The sequence below is a fragment of the Macrotis lagotis genome, chromosome 8 (genome assembly GCF_037893015.1).
Source record: "Macrotis lagotis isolate mMagLag1 chromosome 8, bilby.v1.9.chrom.fasta, whole genome shotgun sequence".
Lineage (NCBI taxonomy): Eukaryota > Metazoa > Chordata > Mammalia > Peramelemorphia > Peramelidae > Macrotis > Macrotis lagotis.
The window spans coordinates 184,142,525-184,158,895 of NC_133665.1; the positions used below are offsets into that span (position 1 = coordinate 184,142,525).

A 16,371-nucleotide genomic window follows, 5' to 3' on the forward strand; every position below is an offset into this window, starting at 1 on the left:
TTCTTGACTCCACTTAACATTTGTAAAGGGGGGAAAAAAGTTTGGTTTTTTTTAATCACTCTTTATATTTAAATTTTAACAATTTTAAAGTTAAAAATTCTTTGCCCATTTAAACTATAAATTCTATAGTTCGTTTTTTAAAATATATTTTTATTATGACTTTTAGACATAACCAAACTTCCCCAATATCCTGCCCCTCTCCTTCCACAGAATATCCCATGTAACAATGCTTTATTCAGAAAAAGGAAAAAATATGCAAAACTGATTAGTACATTATGAGTCTTAAAAAATATGCAGTGTTGATATCCCATCTCTGCATAAGGATGGGGATCATGCTTCTTGAATGTGTGGTGGTTCTTTGCAATTCTACAACAGTCACTTTTATTTTGTTTGCTGGTTTTTCAGTTTATGTTATTGAAGTCATTTACGTTTTACTTTTATTTTCTGCTGCATCACTTCCTGTAGACCTTTCTGTACTTCTTTGTATTCTCTTGTGAAAGCTGTCTTTTGGAGAGACACAAGACGACTTGATTTATTATCATTTTGCATTATTCCCTTTTGTCTTTTTGGAGGTTATTCTTTACATTTCCTCTGGAATCCTTCTGTGTCCTGGATGTGTTTCTCTGGCCCCAGGTTTTTGCCACTTGGTCTCTGTTTGGAAGGTCTGGCACATTAGTAGGTGCTTTAGAAATGTCAATTCCCTTCCCCTTTCTATCACTGTGTCATGAAAGATCCTGGAGTAGTCTCTGCCTCTCACTTTGACCTGGGCTTGAAGCCCTGCCTGTGCTGTGCTCCTGTAGTCCAGGCTTCATGTTCTGAATCCTGGATGGTCTGGCAGCACTGACCCTCCCTGGTCAGACCCTTCTGTGATCAAAGCTTGGAATGAAGCTTGTCTTGAGAGAACCATCCAGAGGAAAGAAATGAAAGCTTAGAAAAGATGCAAAATTCTTTATAATTTGTCTGATGAACTGATTTGTTTTTCTTATTTGTAACAGAAAAGTTAAAACGTTTCTTGGCATTTCTTGAAGAATTAAATACTCCAGATGGCAAATGGCAATGGAAAATCCATTGTAAGATTCAGAAAAAGCTCAAAGAAGTGGGCAGGTAAGTATTTGAAAACCAATGTAACGTGTCGACTGGGAGTTTGCCATCATTTAGGCTTTGCCTTTACTCTTTAAGAAAGAAAAAGAGAGAGTTGGTGAGGGAGGCTATTATTTTTTTCTCTCTGCTTTTGGCCCTAAGATACTTGCCTCTTTGGAAGAGAGGTGGCATTTTTTCTTTGTTGTTCATAGTTTTTAAAGCTCTGATCAAGGCAAAATTGGATTGATTCATGGTTTCGTGTTTGTTGAATTATCAGAAGTTAAGTGAGCATCTTGGCTGCCCCACCCAGACTCTTCCAGTGTCTGTTTTCCTCAGCAGCTCTACAGGGCTTGAGCTGGGGTAAAACAGGAAGCAGATCTGCTTCGTGGTTGGTCTGGAGTGTTCTCAGAGAGCCCCTCAATCGGTCTGGACAACGAAGTCCCTGAACTCTGGCTGTAGCTTGGCCAGGCTGATCTGTCCCTGAGCCCTTGATCTACCTGCTCTTCTGTGCTTCCTCCTGCTACTAGGTAGGTAGAAAGCTCCAGGAAATCAGCAATACTTTGGTTTTTAGAGCTTTTGAAATGCATTTACTTTCACTCTGTTGATTTCAGCCCATATTCAGGACCTGCTCTGTGGGTGGCTGGCCCGGCCCCTCAGCTTCCCTCATCCCTGGGGTCTTCCCCTTCTCCTTTCTCTCCCCCTCCCAGCCCCCCCCAGGAGTACCACTCACCCTCTCCTCACCTCTTGCCTCAATTGTAGAAGCAACCTTTTTTTTTTTTTTTTTTTTTTTTGGTTTTTGCAAGGCAGTGGTGTTAAGTGGCTTGCCCAAGGCCACACAGCTAGGGAATTATTAAGTGTCTGAGACCGGATTTGAACCTAGGTACTCCTGACTCCAGGGCCAGTGCTTTATCCGCTGTGCCACCTAGCCACCCCTAGCAGCAGCCTCTTAATTGAGCTCTGGTTTTAGTCTTGGACCTGTTGTCCAGGTCCCTGTCAAAGCCGATGGCTCAGCCCTCTGGTCAGCCAGTAAACCTTGTCTACTCTCGACTAGGCACTGTGCAGATGCTGGGAACAGAACGAGAGGCTCAGGCCCACACTCTGCCCTTCAGGGGCTCCCTAGTGAACAGCAAACCCCGTGGGTGGAGGAGCTCATTGCGCTTTGAAGAGGAGAGGGCATGCACTTGAGTTACCAGGGGCTGGGCAAGGCATCTTGAAGGATGGACCTTAAATGGGAGCCAGGGAGGTCAATAGGTGGAGAGGAGGAGGGAAAACTGCCAAAGAGAATGCCAGGATCAGAAGTGCTCAAGGGATCATGTGTTACCGGATGGAAGAGGAGGGCGGTGGGGAGAGGTGGCATGGTTGAGGTGTCAAGGGGATTTGGTCATGAGGGGCTTTGGTGGCCACACAGCATTTTGTATTTGACCTCGGAGATGATGGAGAAGTAGGGAGATGATGTGATCAGACCTGGGCCTTTAGGGGAATCACTTGAATAGAGAATGGAATATAATTGAGGTATGAGCTGCTGAGGCCTGCACCAGGGGAGGGACAGTGTTGGAGGAGAGAGGTGGGCATATTTGAGGCCTTGGGGGAGAGGGGGAGAGAGCTCAGGAGACTGCTTAAAGGAGGACTTCCAGTCTGCCATCCTGAGGCAACTGGAGGATGACATTTCTCCAGCAGTAAGGAAGGCTGCAGGTAAGGGTGTAGGGAGGAGAGGGAATGAATTCATCCCATTAAATCCGTGGAAGCTGATGAGATCACTGAGAGGAAGACAGAACCCTGCAGGACCCTTCTGGGTAGAGGGCCTGACTTGGAGGAAGATCAGCAAAGGAGACAGAGGTGACCAGGGTTGAGAGGAAGGGGGAGACTCAGGAGAGAGCTAGAGTCTTGAGGAGGAGAGACTGTGAGAAGCCAAGGAGATTGGGGAGCGAGAAAAGACCATTGGATCTGACCACTCTGATCATCAATCACTGTGACCAGAGCAGTTTCATTGGAATGTGGAGGTCAGGGGCTGAAGAAGAGAGGAGAGAAAACTTAGTGTCTTTATTATTATTATACATCTTCCTCAGCCCAGAGGACCTTTGGGAGGCATGGGGGTGCAGGAAAGCATCAGATGATAGGGAAGGATGATGAGAGAGTTTTCAAGTTGGGGGAGACAGTTTGTAGATAACAGGAAATGAACCAACAGAAAGACTGAAGATAGGGTAAAGGGTCGCGGTGACACGGGGGCAGTTTGGTGGAGGAGATGGGGTACAAAGGGCTTAAGTAAGGTGACTTCATCATGGGAGATGGGAGATGAAGAGGCGAAAAGCGGGGGAGGGCTCACAAAGAATGAGCAAGTATGAGAGGTGGAAGGGGGAATGAGCTCGGGTTGAGCAGGATTGGCTGGCTGACAGCAGTGTGGGCGAAGTGGGCATAGTGTGCATGTGGGAGCTGTGGCAGAGTGTCAATGGTGGAAATGATCCAAGGCCAAGACTTGGCAGGGCATGATCGATAAAATGATAAGGGGAAGAGGGATTCAAGAGAAGAGGACAGTGTCCTTTTGGTTGGCCAAGGAGTTGATGAGGAGGAGAGAGTGGCTAGGGGGACCCCAGTGACCTAGGAGGGGACTGAGGGCTCCACGGTGTGGTTGAAGAGTAGGGTTAGGTAAGGAGTAGCAGCGGGAGAGGGGACAGTCAATAGATTATGCTTGGAAAGGAGATTTCAGAATTCTCTGTGTATGGCTGAGGTGGGTGGAGGAACTTGTTACAGCTGTTCATTCCTGCCTGTTGCCTCTTATCATCCACCCCCCCCCCCCCCCCCCCCCCCCCCGCAATTCAGTTTTTGTGCCAACACTGCTCTGCCAGCTGGGCTGAGACTTGGACATGCCAGTGGTTGTCTCCTCTGCTGGAGCACAGACCACCCCTTCCTGCTTGGCATCTCAATTCAGACAACGTGCAACAGTTTTCCTCTCTTATTCTTCTACTTGTTAAAATAAATATTTTCTTACTCTTGAAATCATTTGGTATCCTTCTGTCTTTGTTATTAGGCATCCTCCCTGGCCCAGTACAATGAGCTCCTTGACAAAAGTCCACTTTGGCTTTGTTCTTGGGTCTCAGGCTCGGCACCACAGTTTGCTATTTTTGTCGAAGTAGATTTTTAATTCCTTAATAATTTTTCTATGTCAAATGAGACATGGGTGAAGAGAATTGAGAGTTGTCTCTGGTTCTAATCCTAAATGGAAAATTAAAATTCATCTTTGGGAGGTTTATTCTCTAATTTTCTAGTCCAAGGCCTCCCCCCCCCAGTTCCTTTTCCTTCTTTCCTTTCTTCTTTTGTTCAACCTTACTGACTCTTAACTAAAAATGTGAAAATACTTGTTAGAACAGTGATATTTTTCTTGAAATTGTTGTCAGTTTCATTTTGAAACTTTAAATTGAGGAATTGAAAACTCGGCACAAGTTTATATCGTTTAAGCAAGCACATAACTGTAGTTACCTCTGGTGACAGGTGAGATCGGTTTGAGTATTTATGGCACCTTCGTCATTTGACAGATTCTCATTTTAAATCAACTTTCTGTAAATACTTTTCTACGGTCTTAGAAAAGCAGATCTAGATATACAACTTTTAATTTTACAGATTGAATGCTAAGGCTCTAAATGTGTTGACGCTTTTGAATGTCTATCAGAAAAAACATTTGGTTGAAATTCTGTCATACCACAACTGTGATTCTCAAACTCGAAATGCTCCTGAATTGGATTGTCTTATCAGACTTCAGGCTCAGAATATCCAGCAGCGACATGTTGTCTTTTTAACAGGTAAAAAGAAAGCTTTTAAGCTATTGTGTACGATTCTGGAACTATGGACAAGGAGAAGGGTATGCTTGTGGTTTAGCTCTGATGCCAATCATTAAATTTTTTTTTAAAATTTTTTCTAAAAATTTGTTTAGAAAAGAATGTCAAAATGGTTTCCAGTTACACAGATAATGGAATCGTGGTTGCAACAGTGGAAGATTTCATGCAAAACTTTAAAATTCTTGTGGGCTATCACAATTCAATAGCAGAAGAAAAGCTTCTACATCATGGTGCTAATGAAAGTCTTGAGAGACAACCAGGTAATTTTCCAGTCAACTTCATATTATTTAAGGCAGATCAAAAGCGTAATGACTTTGTTTTACTTAATGTGGTTACTTTGGAACATATTTGGGAAGTTTCAGGTTAGTGCATCCCCTAAAGTTTAATGCAGAGTTTATGCAGCTAAGTGGTGATAGTGAAAAGAAATTCCATTGGTTGATTGGAATTTATTGGCTGTTCTGCCCTTGTGGTAAAATCAGATCCAAGGGCTCTAAGGAAGAGACTGATGGCATCACCAGGCTAAGCATCCGTTGGTTGGTGTTGCCTGGGGAGAGGAGGAGAGCTTAGACTTATCTGCTAGGTGGGCTGCTGCTTTGGTTTTATTTCAAAGAGGAGGTTGAACGTGGAGATCTATCTCTGGGACTCTAGATTCTTTCTTAACACTTTTAAATGGAAAACTTCAATTTAGTTGGTTTATCTTTAGCTTATTCATTGACTCAAGTCTGTTGTAAACCAAAAAGATTGTTTTTTTTTCTTGGAAAGAAGTGCAGTTTAGTAAACTCTTGGTAGCTTGGCTAAATTAGACAATTTTCAAGTGATCTTAGATGTCAAATTTTATTATGTAATTGTCTTGTCGAATACTGAACTACCGTATAACTTTAGATGCTGTTTTGACATTAACCCCTTTGGAGCTGGGAGTTGGGATTTCCCAACATTAAACGTGAACACATTTCGCAGAAGCTTTTAGCATCGGAATATCTGGACATTCACACCTAAAGGTTGTGTGTGAGTGTTGGTGAGTAAGTGAACTTGTGGCGGAAGACCAAGCTCTAAGGGATTTTGGACTTGCAGCTCTGAAACATGATATTGTGTAAGTAGTGTGTAATTTTACAAGCAAATTATGTATTTCAATAGAGTAGGACTTTGTTTTTTTTCTCTAAATGTAGCTCTTTTAGAAAGTGATGAAAAGGACGAAGAGGATATGTCTCTGGATTCAGGGGATGAAACTTCACAAATAGAAGTATGCAGCAGTTCTCATTCAGAAATTTTGGACATAGAGACCAAAGGATCCCGTGGAACAGATCAGAAACAGATTTCTCAAACTCAGTTGCAGCTGTCTACTGACAGGCAGAGAAATGTGTTAGAAAATCAGGATTGTGAACCTGGGGCGGAACAAAGGCAGCCTGTGGCAGCTGCGCTGGCAGGCTCAGGCGGAGAGGCTGGCAAGTCCAGAGCACCGGCTCCCTTCAACAACTTCCCGGTTTTTCACAGGAGACAGCTGAGCGTGTCCCATCAGTTCAGTCATTTTAATGTTCTCACTCATCAGACTTTTTTGGGAACACCATATACTCTTACAACTAGTCAGACTCAAGAAGGTGGAAGTTATTTTTTATCTGCTTATAGTCAAGGCTTGGAAAAAGAGAAGTCCTCATCTGCAGTTAAGTGGGATGTAAATGATTCTTCTAGGCCATATTCAAAACAGAAATAAATACAATAACTTTTTTTATAGGTCGTTGTGGACTTTTTCCCGCTTCTTAAAGTGAATTAACAATTTATATTTTATTCTCTGAAAAAAGTTTGTCCTTTCTCAAATGTTTTCCTGTCTTATTTAAATCATGCTGGCCTGTAACAGTTGAAGCATCTGCAAATTGAAATAAATATCTCTATTTTTTAACCCGTATTGTACTTGAATGAGCTTGTGTGTTGACCCCTTTAAGTTTGTAATTTGTTTTGGACCTGTGCTTCTTTATGTAAAGCTGAATGAGGCCGTTCGCTTTGCTTTTTTCCCCTAATGTATTATGTCAGACTATATACAAGCCACTTTTTACTAAATGCTTTTAATCCGTTATTGTATTTATTTGGTTCCAATGTTTGTACAGCAGTTTTACATCCACGTTAGTTAACTAGTGTAATTAATTAATACATAGAGGTAGAGATACCCAAACAGTGCAGCCTGGGTTTTAAAATGTTTTGACTCATTTGTTTAAAAGACCTATTTAAGAGTATTTGGGATTCCTTTTTAGTTGTAGCTGTGGAGTGCTTGCTTATCAGGACAGTTTTGTACAAAGTGCTACACAGCGTTTGTCAGGAAGGTGAATTTTCTTGGTGTAGAGAGACGGGGTCGTCTTCACCTTCCCTTGGCCCTCTCCTTTCAGACTTTCATATTTTGAAAAATAAAACTGGAATTAAAAGTCATTGTAATTAGTTCTCTTAAATAGAAATGTGAATTTGTTTGTTCTGTATCAGAGACCATCCGTGGCCACCCTGAGCTTTAGGCCTTGTAATTTCCTCCAGTCCTTTTCTGCCCCCATCAAGACTTAAAAGGTTTCTTGTAATACTCGTTTTCTCCAGGTCATAAGAGGCAGGAATTGGTAGTTAAACTTTCAACCTAAGATTTTTGATGTGAGTTTTCCTTTTTATAAAATATGCATCCCTTCTGGAACATAACTGTCCCACACTTGGGAAGCTTGCTTGGTCCTCAGTTGATACATGTAGGCTTGGCTGTGCTCTTGGGCATAGTAATGTTTTATAGCCATCTTTGTTATGTAAACTGTCATCTATCTTAAATTCTTCTGCCCATGTTTTTAAAGAGTAAATGAAAATTTGTGACCTGGGCTGTTTCAGTAATTAAATGGGATCGTGATTAATGTTGCAGTCAAAGAGGTGCCCCCTAACAGACGTGGGGGTCAGACACCATCACCTTCATGTAATCATTAAACTTTAACATGCATAGCTTAGCTTATGTAGAAAAGGATTCTGAAGCATGTTATCAAACTTAACACCATATTAAGGTAAGTAAGTGTAAATAGAATTTGTCTTTTGTAAAAGTTGTTTATATAACTGGTTGAATTGCAACATAATGAGGGCTCTGAATTTTTTTACAAAAACATTTATCATTTTATTCTTTGAAAAAATATTTACATTCTATGAAGTTTTTAATAAAACATTTTTCAATAAAGCCATCTGAATAACTTTAATTATAGAAACATTTTTATAATTTAATTATCGAACGCTGTTGAGCTAATTCAATATCAATAGTTTGGCTTAATGTATTCTCACTTCTCTGTATTAGAATGGAGAATCAAAGTCCTCTTGACTTGAAGCTAGGGGAATGAGATGTGTTTCCAGTTCTTTCTGCTTCTGGAGAAGGCCCTGAAATAAAATTGGCCATTTTAGTTCATACATCACAAATAATTTTCTTTACATTAAATAGTCACTTTGCATGATGTGGGCCTGGGGAGCCTAGAGCTGCATGTTCGTTCATTCACACAGATTTCTCGTTGGGACTGGCTAGCTGCCTCTGGGGTGTGGAGTGATTTGAATCTGCTTTCGATCCATCTTGGGCGTCAGGCCACCCCTGCCGCCTCCTCCCGCCTCCTCCCTTGGAGAAGTTGAGTGGAAGATGGGTAGTTGTCTCATGTTTTGATATAGCCTCAGATGTGGGCTCTCCCCCCACCAACCCATTTTTGTCTCCATCAAACTAGAAGTAAATACATTTTGTGAGACGGCAAAGTCTGAGAAACCCTTATTTGTAAAACTAAGGAAAAAGTTTTTTTGCAAAGCAATGAGGTTAAAATGGCTTGCCCGAGGCCACACAGCTAGGTAATTATGAAGTGTCTGAGACCAGATTTGAACCCAGGTCCTCCTGACTCCAGGGCCGGTGCTCTATCCACTGCGCCACCTAGCTGCCCCAATAAATCATTTTTAAGTAGCATATTTTGAATTGAGGGTACTAATAACTTAAGAGCAGCTGAAGAAACCAGATCAGGAAAATGGAAAACCCCCTTCACAAATTTGTCATTCCTACTGACCACGCGCTCTTGTGATAGAACTCTTTAAAAAAAAAGCAAAAGTTTCACTGAAAAGAATTTCCTTGAAGAACAACCCACTGAAGAAAGGTGAGTCGGGTTCCCTTTCGGGTGGGAGAGAGAGGGAGGGTGGTGGAGGAGACATTACTCAGTTTCAGAAGCTGACCGTTCTATCATGACTCCTCGTGGGAACAGTATCCAATTCTCGGAAACTTGGTCTGTCATCGGCTGTCGGAGACAGACGGGGGGGAGATGGGAAGGTAGAACTGAAGTGGTTCTGGTTTTGCCTAATGATTCAATCGCCCACCCTCTCCTTGTTGTCTGTATGAACTGAGGTGGTGAAAGTCCTGGCTTTGTGGTTCTTGAGCTCATCTCAAGCTTCTCTTCCTGCTTACATACATGTTCACCATTTGGGGCCGTGTACTTTCTAATTTAATAAAAACCATGTTTGGATGAATGTCTGGCTGACTCATTTGGGCTGGATAGTTATTCGAGTACCACACTCAGCGCAGATCTAGAGTTTGGGGTATAGAAGTTGCCAAAATGGGAATGGGCTGTGACTAATATTTTAGCTCTAATGCATTACTGAGCTCTTGGCGTGGAGGTTTCAGGAGGAGGATGTGACTGCTCGTACCTGTCGCAGGTCTGACAGTCCCTTCAGGATCGCTTGCTGCCTGTCTCTGTTTCTCACCAAGTTGGGGTTGAACAGTGGATCTCTGGCGGTGTCGGAGCCACTTATCTGTTCTCGGTAGTCGCAATCTGAAGACAGACACGATGAGGTCAGAAAACATGGCCCATCATTTCACATATTCTAATTGGGTTCGGTTTTTGTGTAACCTTTGCCCCCCCCCCCCCGCCCCCATAGGTGGGGAAGGCAGTAACAATAAGCACTTATATGGAGCCCAGCATGTGCCAGTCCACTATCCATTGTACAGGTGAGGAAACTGGGGCGGGCAGGTGCGGGGATCTGCCTTGGGAAGTGTCTCAAGCTGGATTTTCCACTCGGGCCTCCCAAGCTTTGACCTCCCTCCACCTGCCTCACCTAGCCCGGGCATCTAAAGAGTCTGAGTAAAACAAAACAACCTGGGGCAGCTAGGTGGTACAGTAAAGCAGCCTTGGAGTTAGGACTCCCAAGTTCAAATCCAACCTCAGACACTTGATCATTACCTAGTTGTGTGGCCTTGGGCAAGTCACAATCCTACTGCCTTGCAAAAAAAAAAACCCAAAACAAACAAAATAGAAAGCGTTTACCCAAAGGCCACATCTTTTCTACAACTTCAATCTGTAGAATGAGGTCCTGGCCTTCCAAGGTTCTGAATTTCATGATGATATTCCTGAGATTTTCTTACCATTTAAATCGGAATACTGGGCAGAAGGCGGTGCCTCTGGATCCAGACAGTAGATCTCATTGGTTCGGACATAGGGGATGAAATGAGCAGGTTCCGGGGGCTGTGCTTCCAAGCTCTGTTTCAATTGCATTTGTTGTAAGTGATTTTTTACTGCCGGAATGGGGGGTGACTCGGATCTGGTTTTAAAAAAGCATCAACTAGGTAAAGATTTTACATTCAAGGATTCTGCTCCATAGAAAGTTCAACATAAAACCCATTTCCTGCTATTCACGAGGAAGGAGGGGTTTCCTGAAGGCGCATCCCCCAAGCTTCTGCCGTTGTGGGTGTCTACAGACCTCAAGACCTCATCTCTTCCCTGCCCTGCTGCTGCTAGAGCATAGTCCGGGGGCTCCTACCCACACAGCACTTGGTCAGTTAATCCCAGGCCTTCTGATGCTGCCAATTCTTTTTCATCTTAGTCTTTTGGTGCCCTTGATCCCTGTTGACCTCCCCGTGGGGTCCCACACCCATCTTCTAAAGCTAAACTGAGATGCTGCCTTTTAACTGGGGGAGGGAATTGGTTGTCATCCCCTATTAGTCTGTTAAGACCAAGGGGTATCTGACATCTCTGATGCTCCAAATGGGCACTTGGAGCTCTGGTATCCAGTTTGCTCAGCACTTGGCATGGGCAGGCTTCAAAGTCAAGTTTGTGTTCCAGCTTGGGAGGCACCACGATGGAGACGGGGGTCGTTGGCCGATACCACCTGACTGCCACAGAGCCTTCCCTCCTTGCCTCCAAACTGAATGTTCCTGGTTGTCCTGTGGCATCTGGGAAGCCTGGCCTTCGATTCTTAGCAGGTCAACACTCCCACTGGGGATCTGCCTGAAGCAGAGCTTGCCAGGCGTGGACACGGCATTGCCGGTTGAGCAGAGATGGCGAAGCTACAACTTGTGGGAATGACTGTTCCCGTTTAGCCTACTGCATTCCATGCTGATCTCCAGGTTCTGATTTTGTTGGGACTTGGCGTCCTGAGAACATGCTCTTCTTAGGAACATGTTCCTTCGGTGCATTCCCAAGGCATGGAGATCAGTTTGGATGGAGTATTCTTAACATCCCCCTTCGTTTACTGAAATTCTCTGTTAAAAATTGCAGCTAAAACTTTCGAGTCTGCCTGGACACCTCGGCTCCAGGTGTTCATTTTGTCAACCTCCTTTGGAGGCTTTCAGTTTCAAGATTCCAAAGGCCCGATGTGCAGCTGCCCCCTCCCCCCACTACCTTCCCTTTTGAATGGACCAGCCGGGAATCCTCCCACCACCCCCGCCTCTGCAGGTCCTAACTAACAAGAGTTAAAACTGGTCAATACCTTTCTTTGCTGGACTTGGTTTTTTTCACTTCTTCCTAGAATGAAAAGAAAGAGCAAACAGACCCAATAAGGTCATTACAAGAACCGGGGGATTGTGGCTAAACATAAGTATTCAAGAGAAAAGGAGCTCAAGAAAAACATTGCTTAGCCTTGTAAGTTGTGACTGACTGCAATGGTCCCCTGGCACCATGAGTCAGCTGGGGGGCTTTACCTGGTGGGCCCGCACCTCACTCTCAGGCGAGGCATCCCTGGGCAGGGAGAGGCCTCCGGGAGCGTTCCTGTGCAGCAGTTGCAGCAGCTCCATCTGCCTCTGCAGCTTCTTCTCTTCCCTCTGCTTCTGCAGGTGTTTGGGGTACCTCTCAGAGGCAGGGATGTACCTCCTGGCTGGCTGGTTGAGGTTCCAGTCGGGCCTCTTGGCACATTTTCCCTTGTGTTTTGCCAGTTTCTCAGTTCTCGCAAATGGATCGTATGGATCCCGGAGGCAGCTGTTTTCTTTTTCCAGAAAAGCTCTCTTCTCAGGGAGTGCCTCTCTCTTGCTTTTCTTGCTGTTGAAATGTGTGTCTGATTGTCCTGAAGTCTCCGGAGAGAGAAGGGCCTTGAGCACGCTCTCAGTCACTGGGTCTGTGCAGGCGTCTAAGCTGGTGTCTCTGTCATCTAGAGGAAAGAGGGTTTAATTCTTTTGCAGCCCCCATGCTGGGGGGCGGGGGTACGAGGGGCAGGTGTGTAGCTGGTTTTTTCCCTCTGGTTCAGACTGGAGTGCAGAAGGCAGGATGTGTTTGCCCAAGAGCAGCAGCCTGGGTGGGGAGGGGAAGCCTTCAGCTGACTCTTCTAAGCTAGGTGAATAGCAGGCAGCTTGCTTCTTCCATCGGGGCCATCCCCGGCTTCTGCCCACACCACTGCCTGCCTCCAGCTCACCCCCCCCCCCCCCACTGCTGGCACATAGTTGGTGGATTATAAACGTAGCCTGTTCCTCAAGGTAAAGACAATCTCTGGAAGGGAGGCACGGCCGTGTGGGGGGCACAGCTCTAAGGAGGGGCCGGGCCTGGATTCTAGCTGCGTCACAGGCAATTACATAGGACAATTTAAAAGAACACCTTCGACTCTCTTTAGAGGTTAATTCCCATAGTTACATAATTGCAGGTAAATCTTCCTTTCTGAATGAACACCTGTCTGTACAGCGGTATCCTTTCGAGGGGACGTGGCTGTGTGGATCCCTTGTCTGACTTTAGCGCTCACTTGGTCGCTGGTACTCAGACTCTGCTCCACTGGCTCCGCATCTCCTGAAAGGGAGAGAAGAGTGGGCCCTCTCCAGCGGCTGGTGGAGGGCTGGCACCAGAGCTTAACCTGGAACTGAGAGCAACGGTGTGCAGAGTGAACTAGTCTGGGGAGCAAGCAAGGAAGAGGTAGAGGGGCCTCGTGCCTCTCTTGCTCCCCAGCCTTTGGGTGTTAAGAGCCCCCTGAGAGGTGATGACGCACCTGAGCCTTATGTGCCTTCTAGGAAAATGGGCTGAGCACTTGCCCAAGCAAGGTGAGGGAATGGAGGCAGGATCTGAACCCAGGTCTTGTCTTGCTGATTTGGCCCTATAATAATGACATCCCCTGGCATCAGAAAGGCCCAGGTTCAGGTTTTGCCTCTGCACAGATGCACAAAGCCCTCTTGGCTCATCCCCTGGTCATCCTGGCCCCTCCACACTCACCGCCCAGATTGCGCAGCAGGTTGGAGATGTCATGGCCTTTCTGCTCCAGCTCGCGGATGCGCTGTTCCTGCTTCAGTCTCTGGGCCAGCTCCTGGGCTTTCTGCATGGTCTGATAGAGCTCATTGGTCTTCAGAGTCAGGATTTCCTGCATGAGAGAAACAAGTCACACGCCTGCCTCCGTCCCCGCAGAGTTTTCATTTTGTTCCTTCAACACACCAGATGACAAATAGATCTGCGGCAATGCTACTTACCAAGCCAAGTTAAACAATAAGGACCGCAGTCGGTCCCTTTGTTCATCCGTAAAGAACAGTCACACCGGGCTAGTATTTTTAATTCTAATAGTTTGTTCAGATTTGTCTTATTTAAGCAAATGAAACTTTATTAGGTGATGTGGTTGTTAGGAGATCTTAGCTACCTCAGGATGAGTGTATAAGGTCGGTTCAACAATGGCATTTATTTACCTCTTACATGTACAGGGGCTGAGGACGCAAAGGAAAAACCTCGGCATGACTTCTAGGAGCTTCTATCCTAACTAAGGATTCGATGTGTCCACATACAAGATTAAACAAAAGAGGGGCTAGAACCCGCTAGGAATTAGAAAAGGAGAATTACAAAGGAGTAAGTCCATGTGAAGAACATGCAAGCCGCACACAGAGGTGGCCGAGATCCCCACCATGAAGGGTGCTAAGTGCTCCAACAGATCATGTATTGTCCCAGAACAAAGGGGAGGGGCATCCTCAGAATAGCCTCTTGGCCACGGTTTGGAGCAGGAGTGGCCGAGAGGGAGATTACTTAATAATTGAGATGGGAGGGAACGGCGACAGAAGACACAGCAAATGAGAGAGAGGCAAGAGAGGCTGGTTGGGCTCCCTAAATGCTATCTGCTAAGCAGCAGTCTCGTATTAGAATTGATAAGAAGTCTGGGAGAGCCCAGAATGGGAGCATCCCTTGAGCTAGGCCAACTTGCAAAGATGGTGGACTGCAGGGGAGGTTAACATGGTCAAGGTCCAAGATGATGATTGAGAAGATGTGGAAACGCTGTGTAGACATCTAAGAGCTAGACTTTGCAAGGAAGGAGTAATGTGGACAGTGGCTTGAAGGGAACACAGCCTTGTTGCCAAGGAGCCACCCAGAGGGAATGGAGAGGGTGACCCTGATGGAGTCTGGGGTGTTTGCAGGCACACATGGTTCCTCAGCAGGGCTGACCCATGACCTCCAGGCCCAGGTCTGGATGTTGCTTCTGTCTCTCCTTTGTCCTGTACTTGGGCTGTGGAAGCTCTCGGGGGCTCGGAGATGAGGGCAAGGTGACCAAACTTGCAAACACACTTGCAATGATGATGGAGGGGCCGCCGTGGTCCCTTTTCACAGAAAGAAGTGGAGCAGGGCAGCAGGGAAGTGACTTGTGCTGGGCCACACAGCCAGGCTTTGAGGCCAAATCTGAAGTCGGATCTAAATGCCTCCAGATCACTGGGGCCACTGGGCTTTCATGATGTCATGAAAAATGCAGAGAAGGGCAGGCTGGGGTCTTCAGTCCAATACTCGATGGTGTGGCTAAAACTTCAGCCTGTGACTACCTTTGGTGGTTTAAAACACTCTTGAGCTGCAGGGTATTCTGTGGGATGAGATGTCACTTTATTTGGCAGGGGGTGACAGAGGGGACCTGGACCCCCAGAATCCACTTTCAGAAGGTACTTGGGTGCCTCTGGGCTCAGGGGTCTAAGGGATAGAGATTTGTTAATGTAGCCAGCTGTGTGACCTTGGGAGGGTCACCCAAGGGCCCAGCCCACAGGCACCCTGGAATCTTTGGCTGATCAACTGTCAGTGGCGCCAGTCTGAGCAGCAGCACCAGAGGATACCCCAAAGTGGTTTCTCTTGCCCAGCAGTGGATGCCTGCCTTCCTTTCTGAATAATTCAACCAATCAGCAAGATCAACGTTAGGGCAACAACCCATTGAGACTGGCTATTCTCTGAGGGCAACTGAAGCACCGTGTATGGAATGCCTACTGAATGCTCCACATACCAGGAATGCAACAACTCCCTGCAAGGAGAGGACAGAAGCAGAACATGGTGCTGCTGCTGTGTCATAAAGGGGGAGTCCACTCCAAGCAAGGGGAACAGCCAGATGTGCTGCAAGAGCATGAGAGTAAAGTCAGCTCCGTACTATAGGGATGCCTCTGGCTGTGGTGTTAGATGTCCTGGTGACATGCAAAGCACAGGCAGGAAGCCCCTGGACTGAGCCATGTGCTGGACCCACCCTCACCTTTTTGCAGGTGACTCTAGAATTGGTTGAAGAGAGTTTTGACTTGACTGCTCCCTGGGAGACAATGGCACCTCTGTCGGACAAGCTGACAGTGTAGACCAGACTCTCTCTGTATGTCCAGACCTGGCTCACATTTGCCTGTCTAGCCCCAACTCTGGGGCCTCAGACACTGAAGACGTCTAAACACCCTCATCTTCTGTGTCACACTGCAAAGTTCTTGGGATAAAAAGACACAACTGTTAATGCTGGGGGAAAGACCCTGGGCCTGCTGACAAAGCGATGCAAGATGAAATCCTAAGTGTCCACTCTGGCTGAATAGGAGCAGATGACCTGTTCCTCATCATGCTCCTCTTTGACCCTCCTCTGCTCTCTTTGGCCAAGCAGCTGCTCCAGTGTGTCCATTTTCTCCTGGGCCCTTGTAGCAGCATCCCCTTCCTCTCCTCTTCTTGCCCAACCGCACCTTTCACAGTCAATGCCCCAATCTGCCCTGTCTCCATTTCTCTGCCATGTAGGCTTCACCGGACACGTCAGAAGGGTGGGTGCTGGCACTGGTCCCACCCATGTGATGCTCCCCCGCAGTTTCAATAGCTGTGCCCCTGGCCGTATGACCATCTCCCCGCTTATCCTGCCCCAACCCCTCTAATCTGCGCACAGCCACCTGCTTGCTCCCCCTCACTTTTTCTTGGGCTGTTTGCTCATCTTTAATCTTCAGATTGCTGCCAAGCTCATCTTCCAAAAAAAAGCTCTCACTGCATCCTCCTGCCTGGCAGTCAGGATCTCGTCC

General features: G+C 46.1%; 2 protein-coding genes across 19 annotated transcripts in view; one reads left to right on the forward strand and one right to left on the reverse strand.

The window, feature by feature from the left end:
* TASOR (transcription activation suppressor) overlaps positions 1-9,389 on the forward strand; it is a 91,883-nt gene extending 82,494 nt beyond the window's left edge. For 7 of the 11 annotated variants that reach the window (XM_074199140.1, XM_074199145.1, XM_074199138.1 and 4 more), the window contains 4 exons: positions 996-1,104; positions 4,696-4,874; positions 5,006-5,170; positions 6,077-9,389. In XM_074199140.1, the coding sequence (XP_074055241.1) occupies positions 996-1,104; positions 4,696-4,874; positions 5,006-5,170; positions 6,077-6,618 (995 nt within the window). In that variant the 3' untranslated portion in view covers positions 6,619-9,389. Of the gene's footprint in view, positions 1-995; positions 1,105-4,695; positions 4,875-5,005; positions 5,171-5,792 lie in introns of all 11 variants that reach the window. The other 4 variants (XM_074199147.1, XM_074199149.1, XM_074199148.1 and 1 more) reach the window with 1 other exon arrangement.
* The window catches only part of CCDC66 (coiled-coil domain containing 66), a 43,418-nt gene continuing 35,078 nt past the window's right edge, over positions 8,032-16,371 (reverse strand). For 4 of the 8 annotated variants that reach the window (XM_074199151.1, XM_074199156.1, XM_074199157.1 and 1 more), the window contains 7 exons: positions 13,328-13,472; positions 12,797-12,910; positions 11,842-12,284; positions 11,631-11,665; positions 10,288-10,463; positions 9,573-9,697; positions 8,033-8,282 (listed from right to left, as the gene is read on the reverse strand). In XM_074199151.1, the coding sequence (XP_074055252.1) occupies positions 8,199-8,282; positions 9,573-9,697; positions 10,288-10,463; positions 11,631-11,665; positions 11,842-12,284; positions 12,797-12,910; positions 13,328-13,472 (1,122 nt within the window). In that variant the 3' untranslated portion in view covers positions 8,033-8,198. Of the gene's footprint in view, positions 8,283-9,572; positions 9,698-10,287; positions 10,464-11,630; positions 11,666-11,841; positions 12,285-12,796; positions 12,911-13,327; positions 13,473-16,371 lie in introns of all 8 variants that reach the window. The other 4 variants (XM_074199153.1, XM_074199155.1, XM_074199152.1 and 1 more) reach the window with 2 other exon arrangements.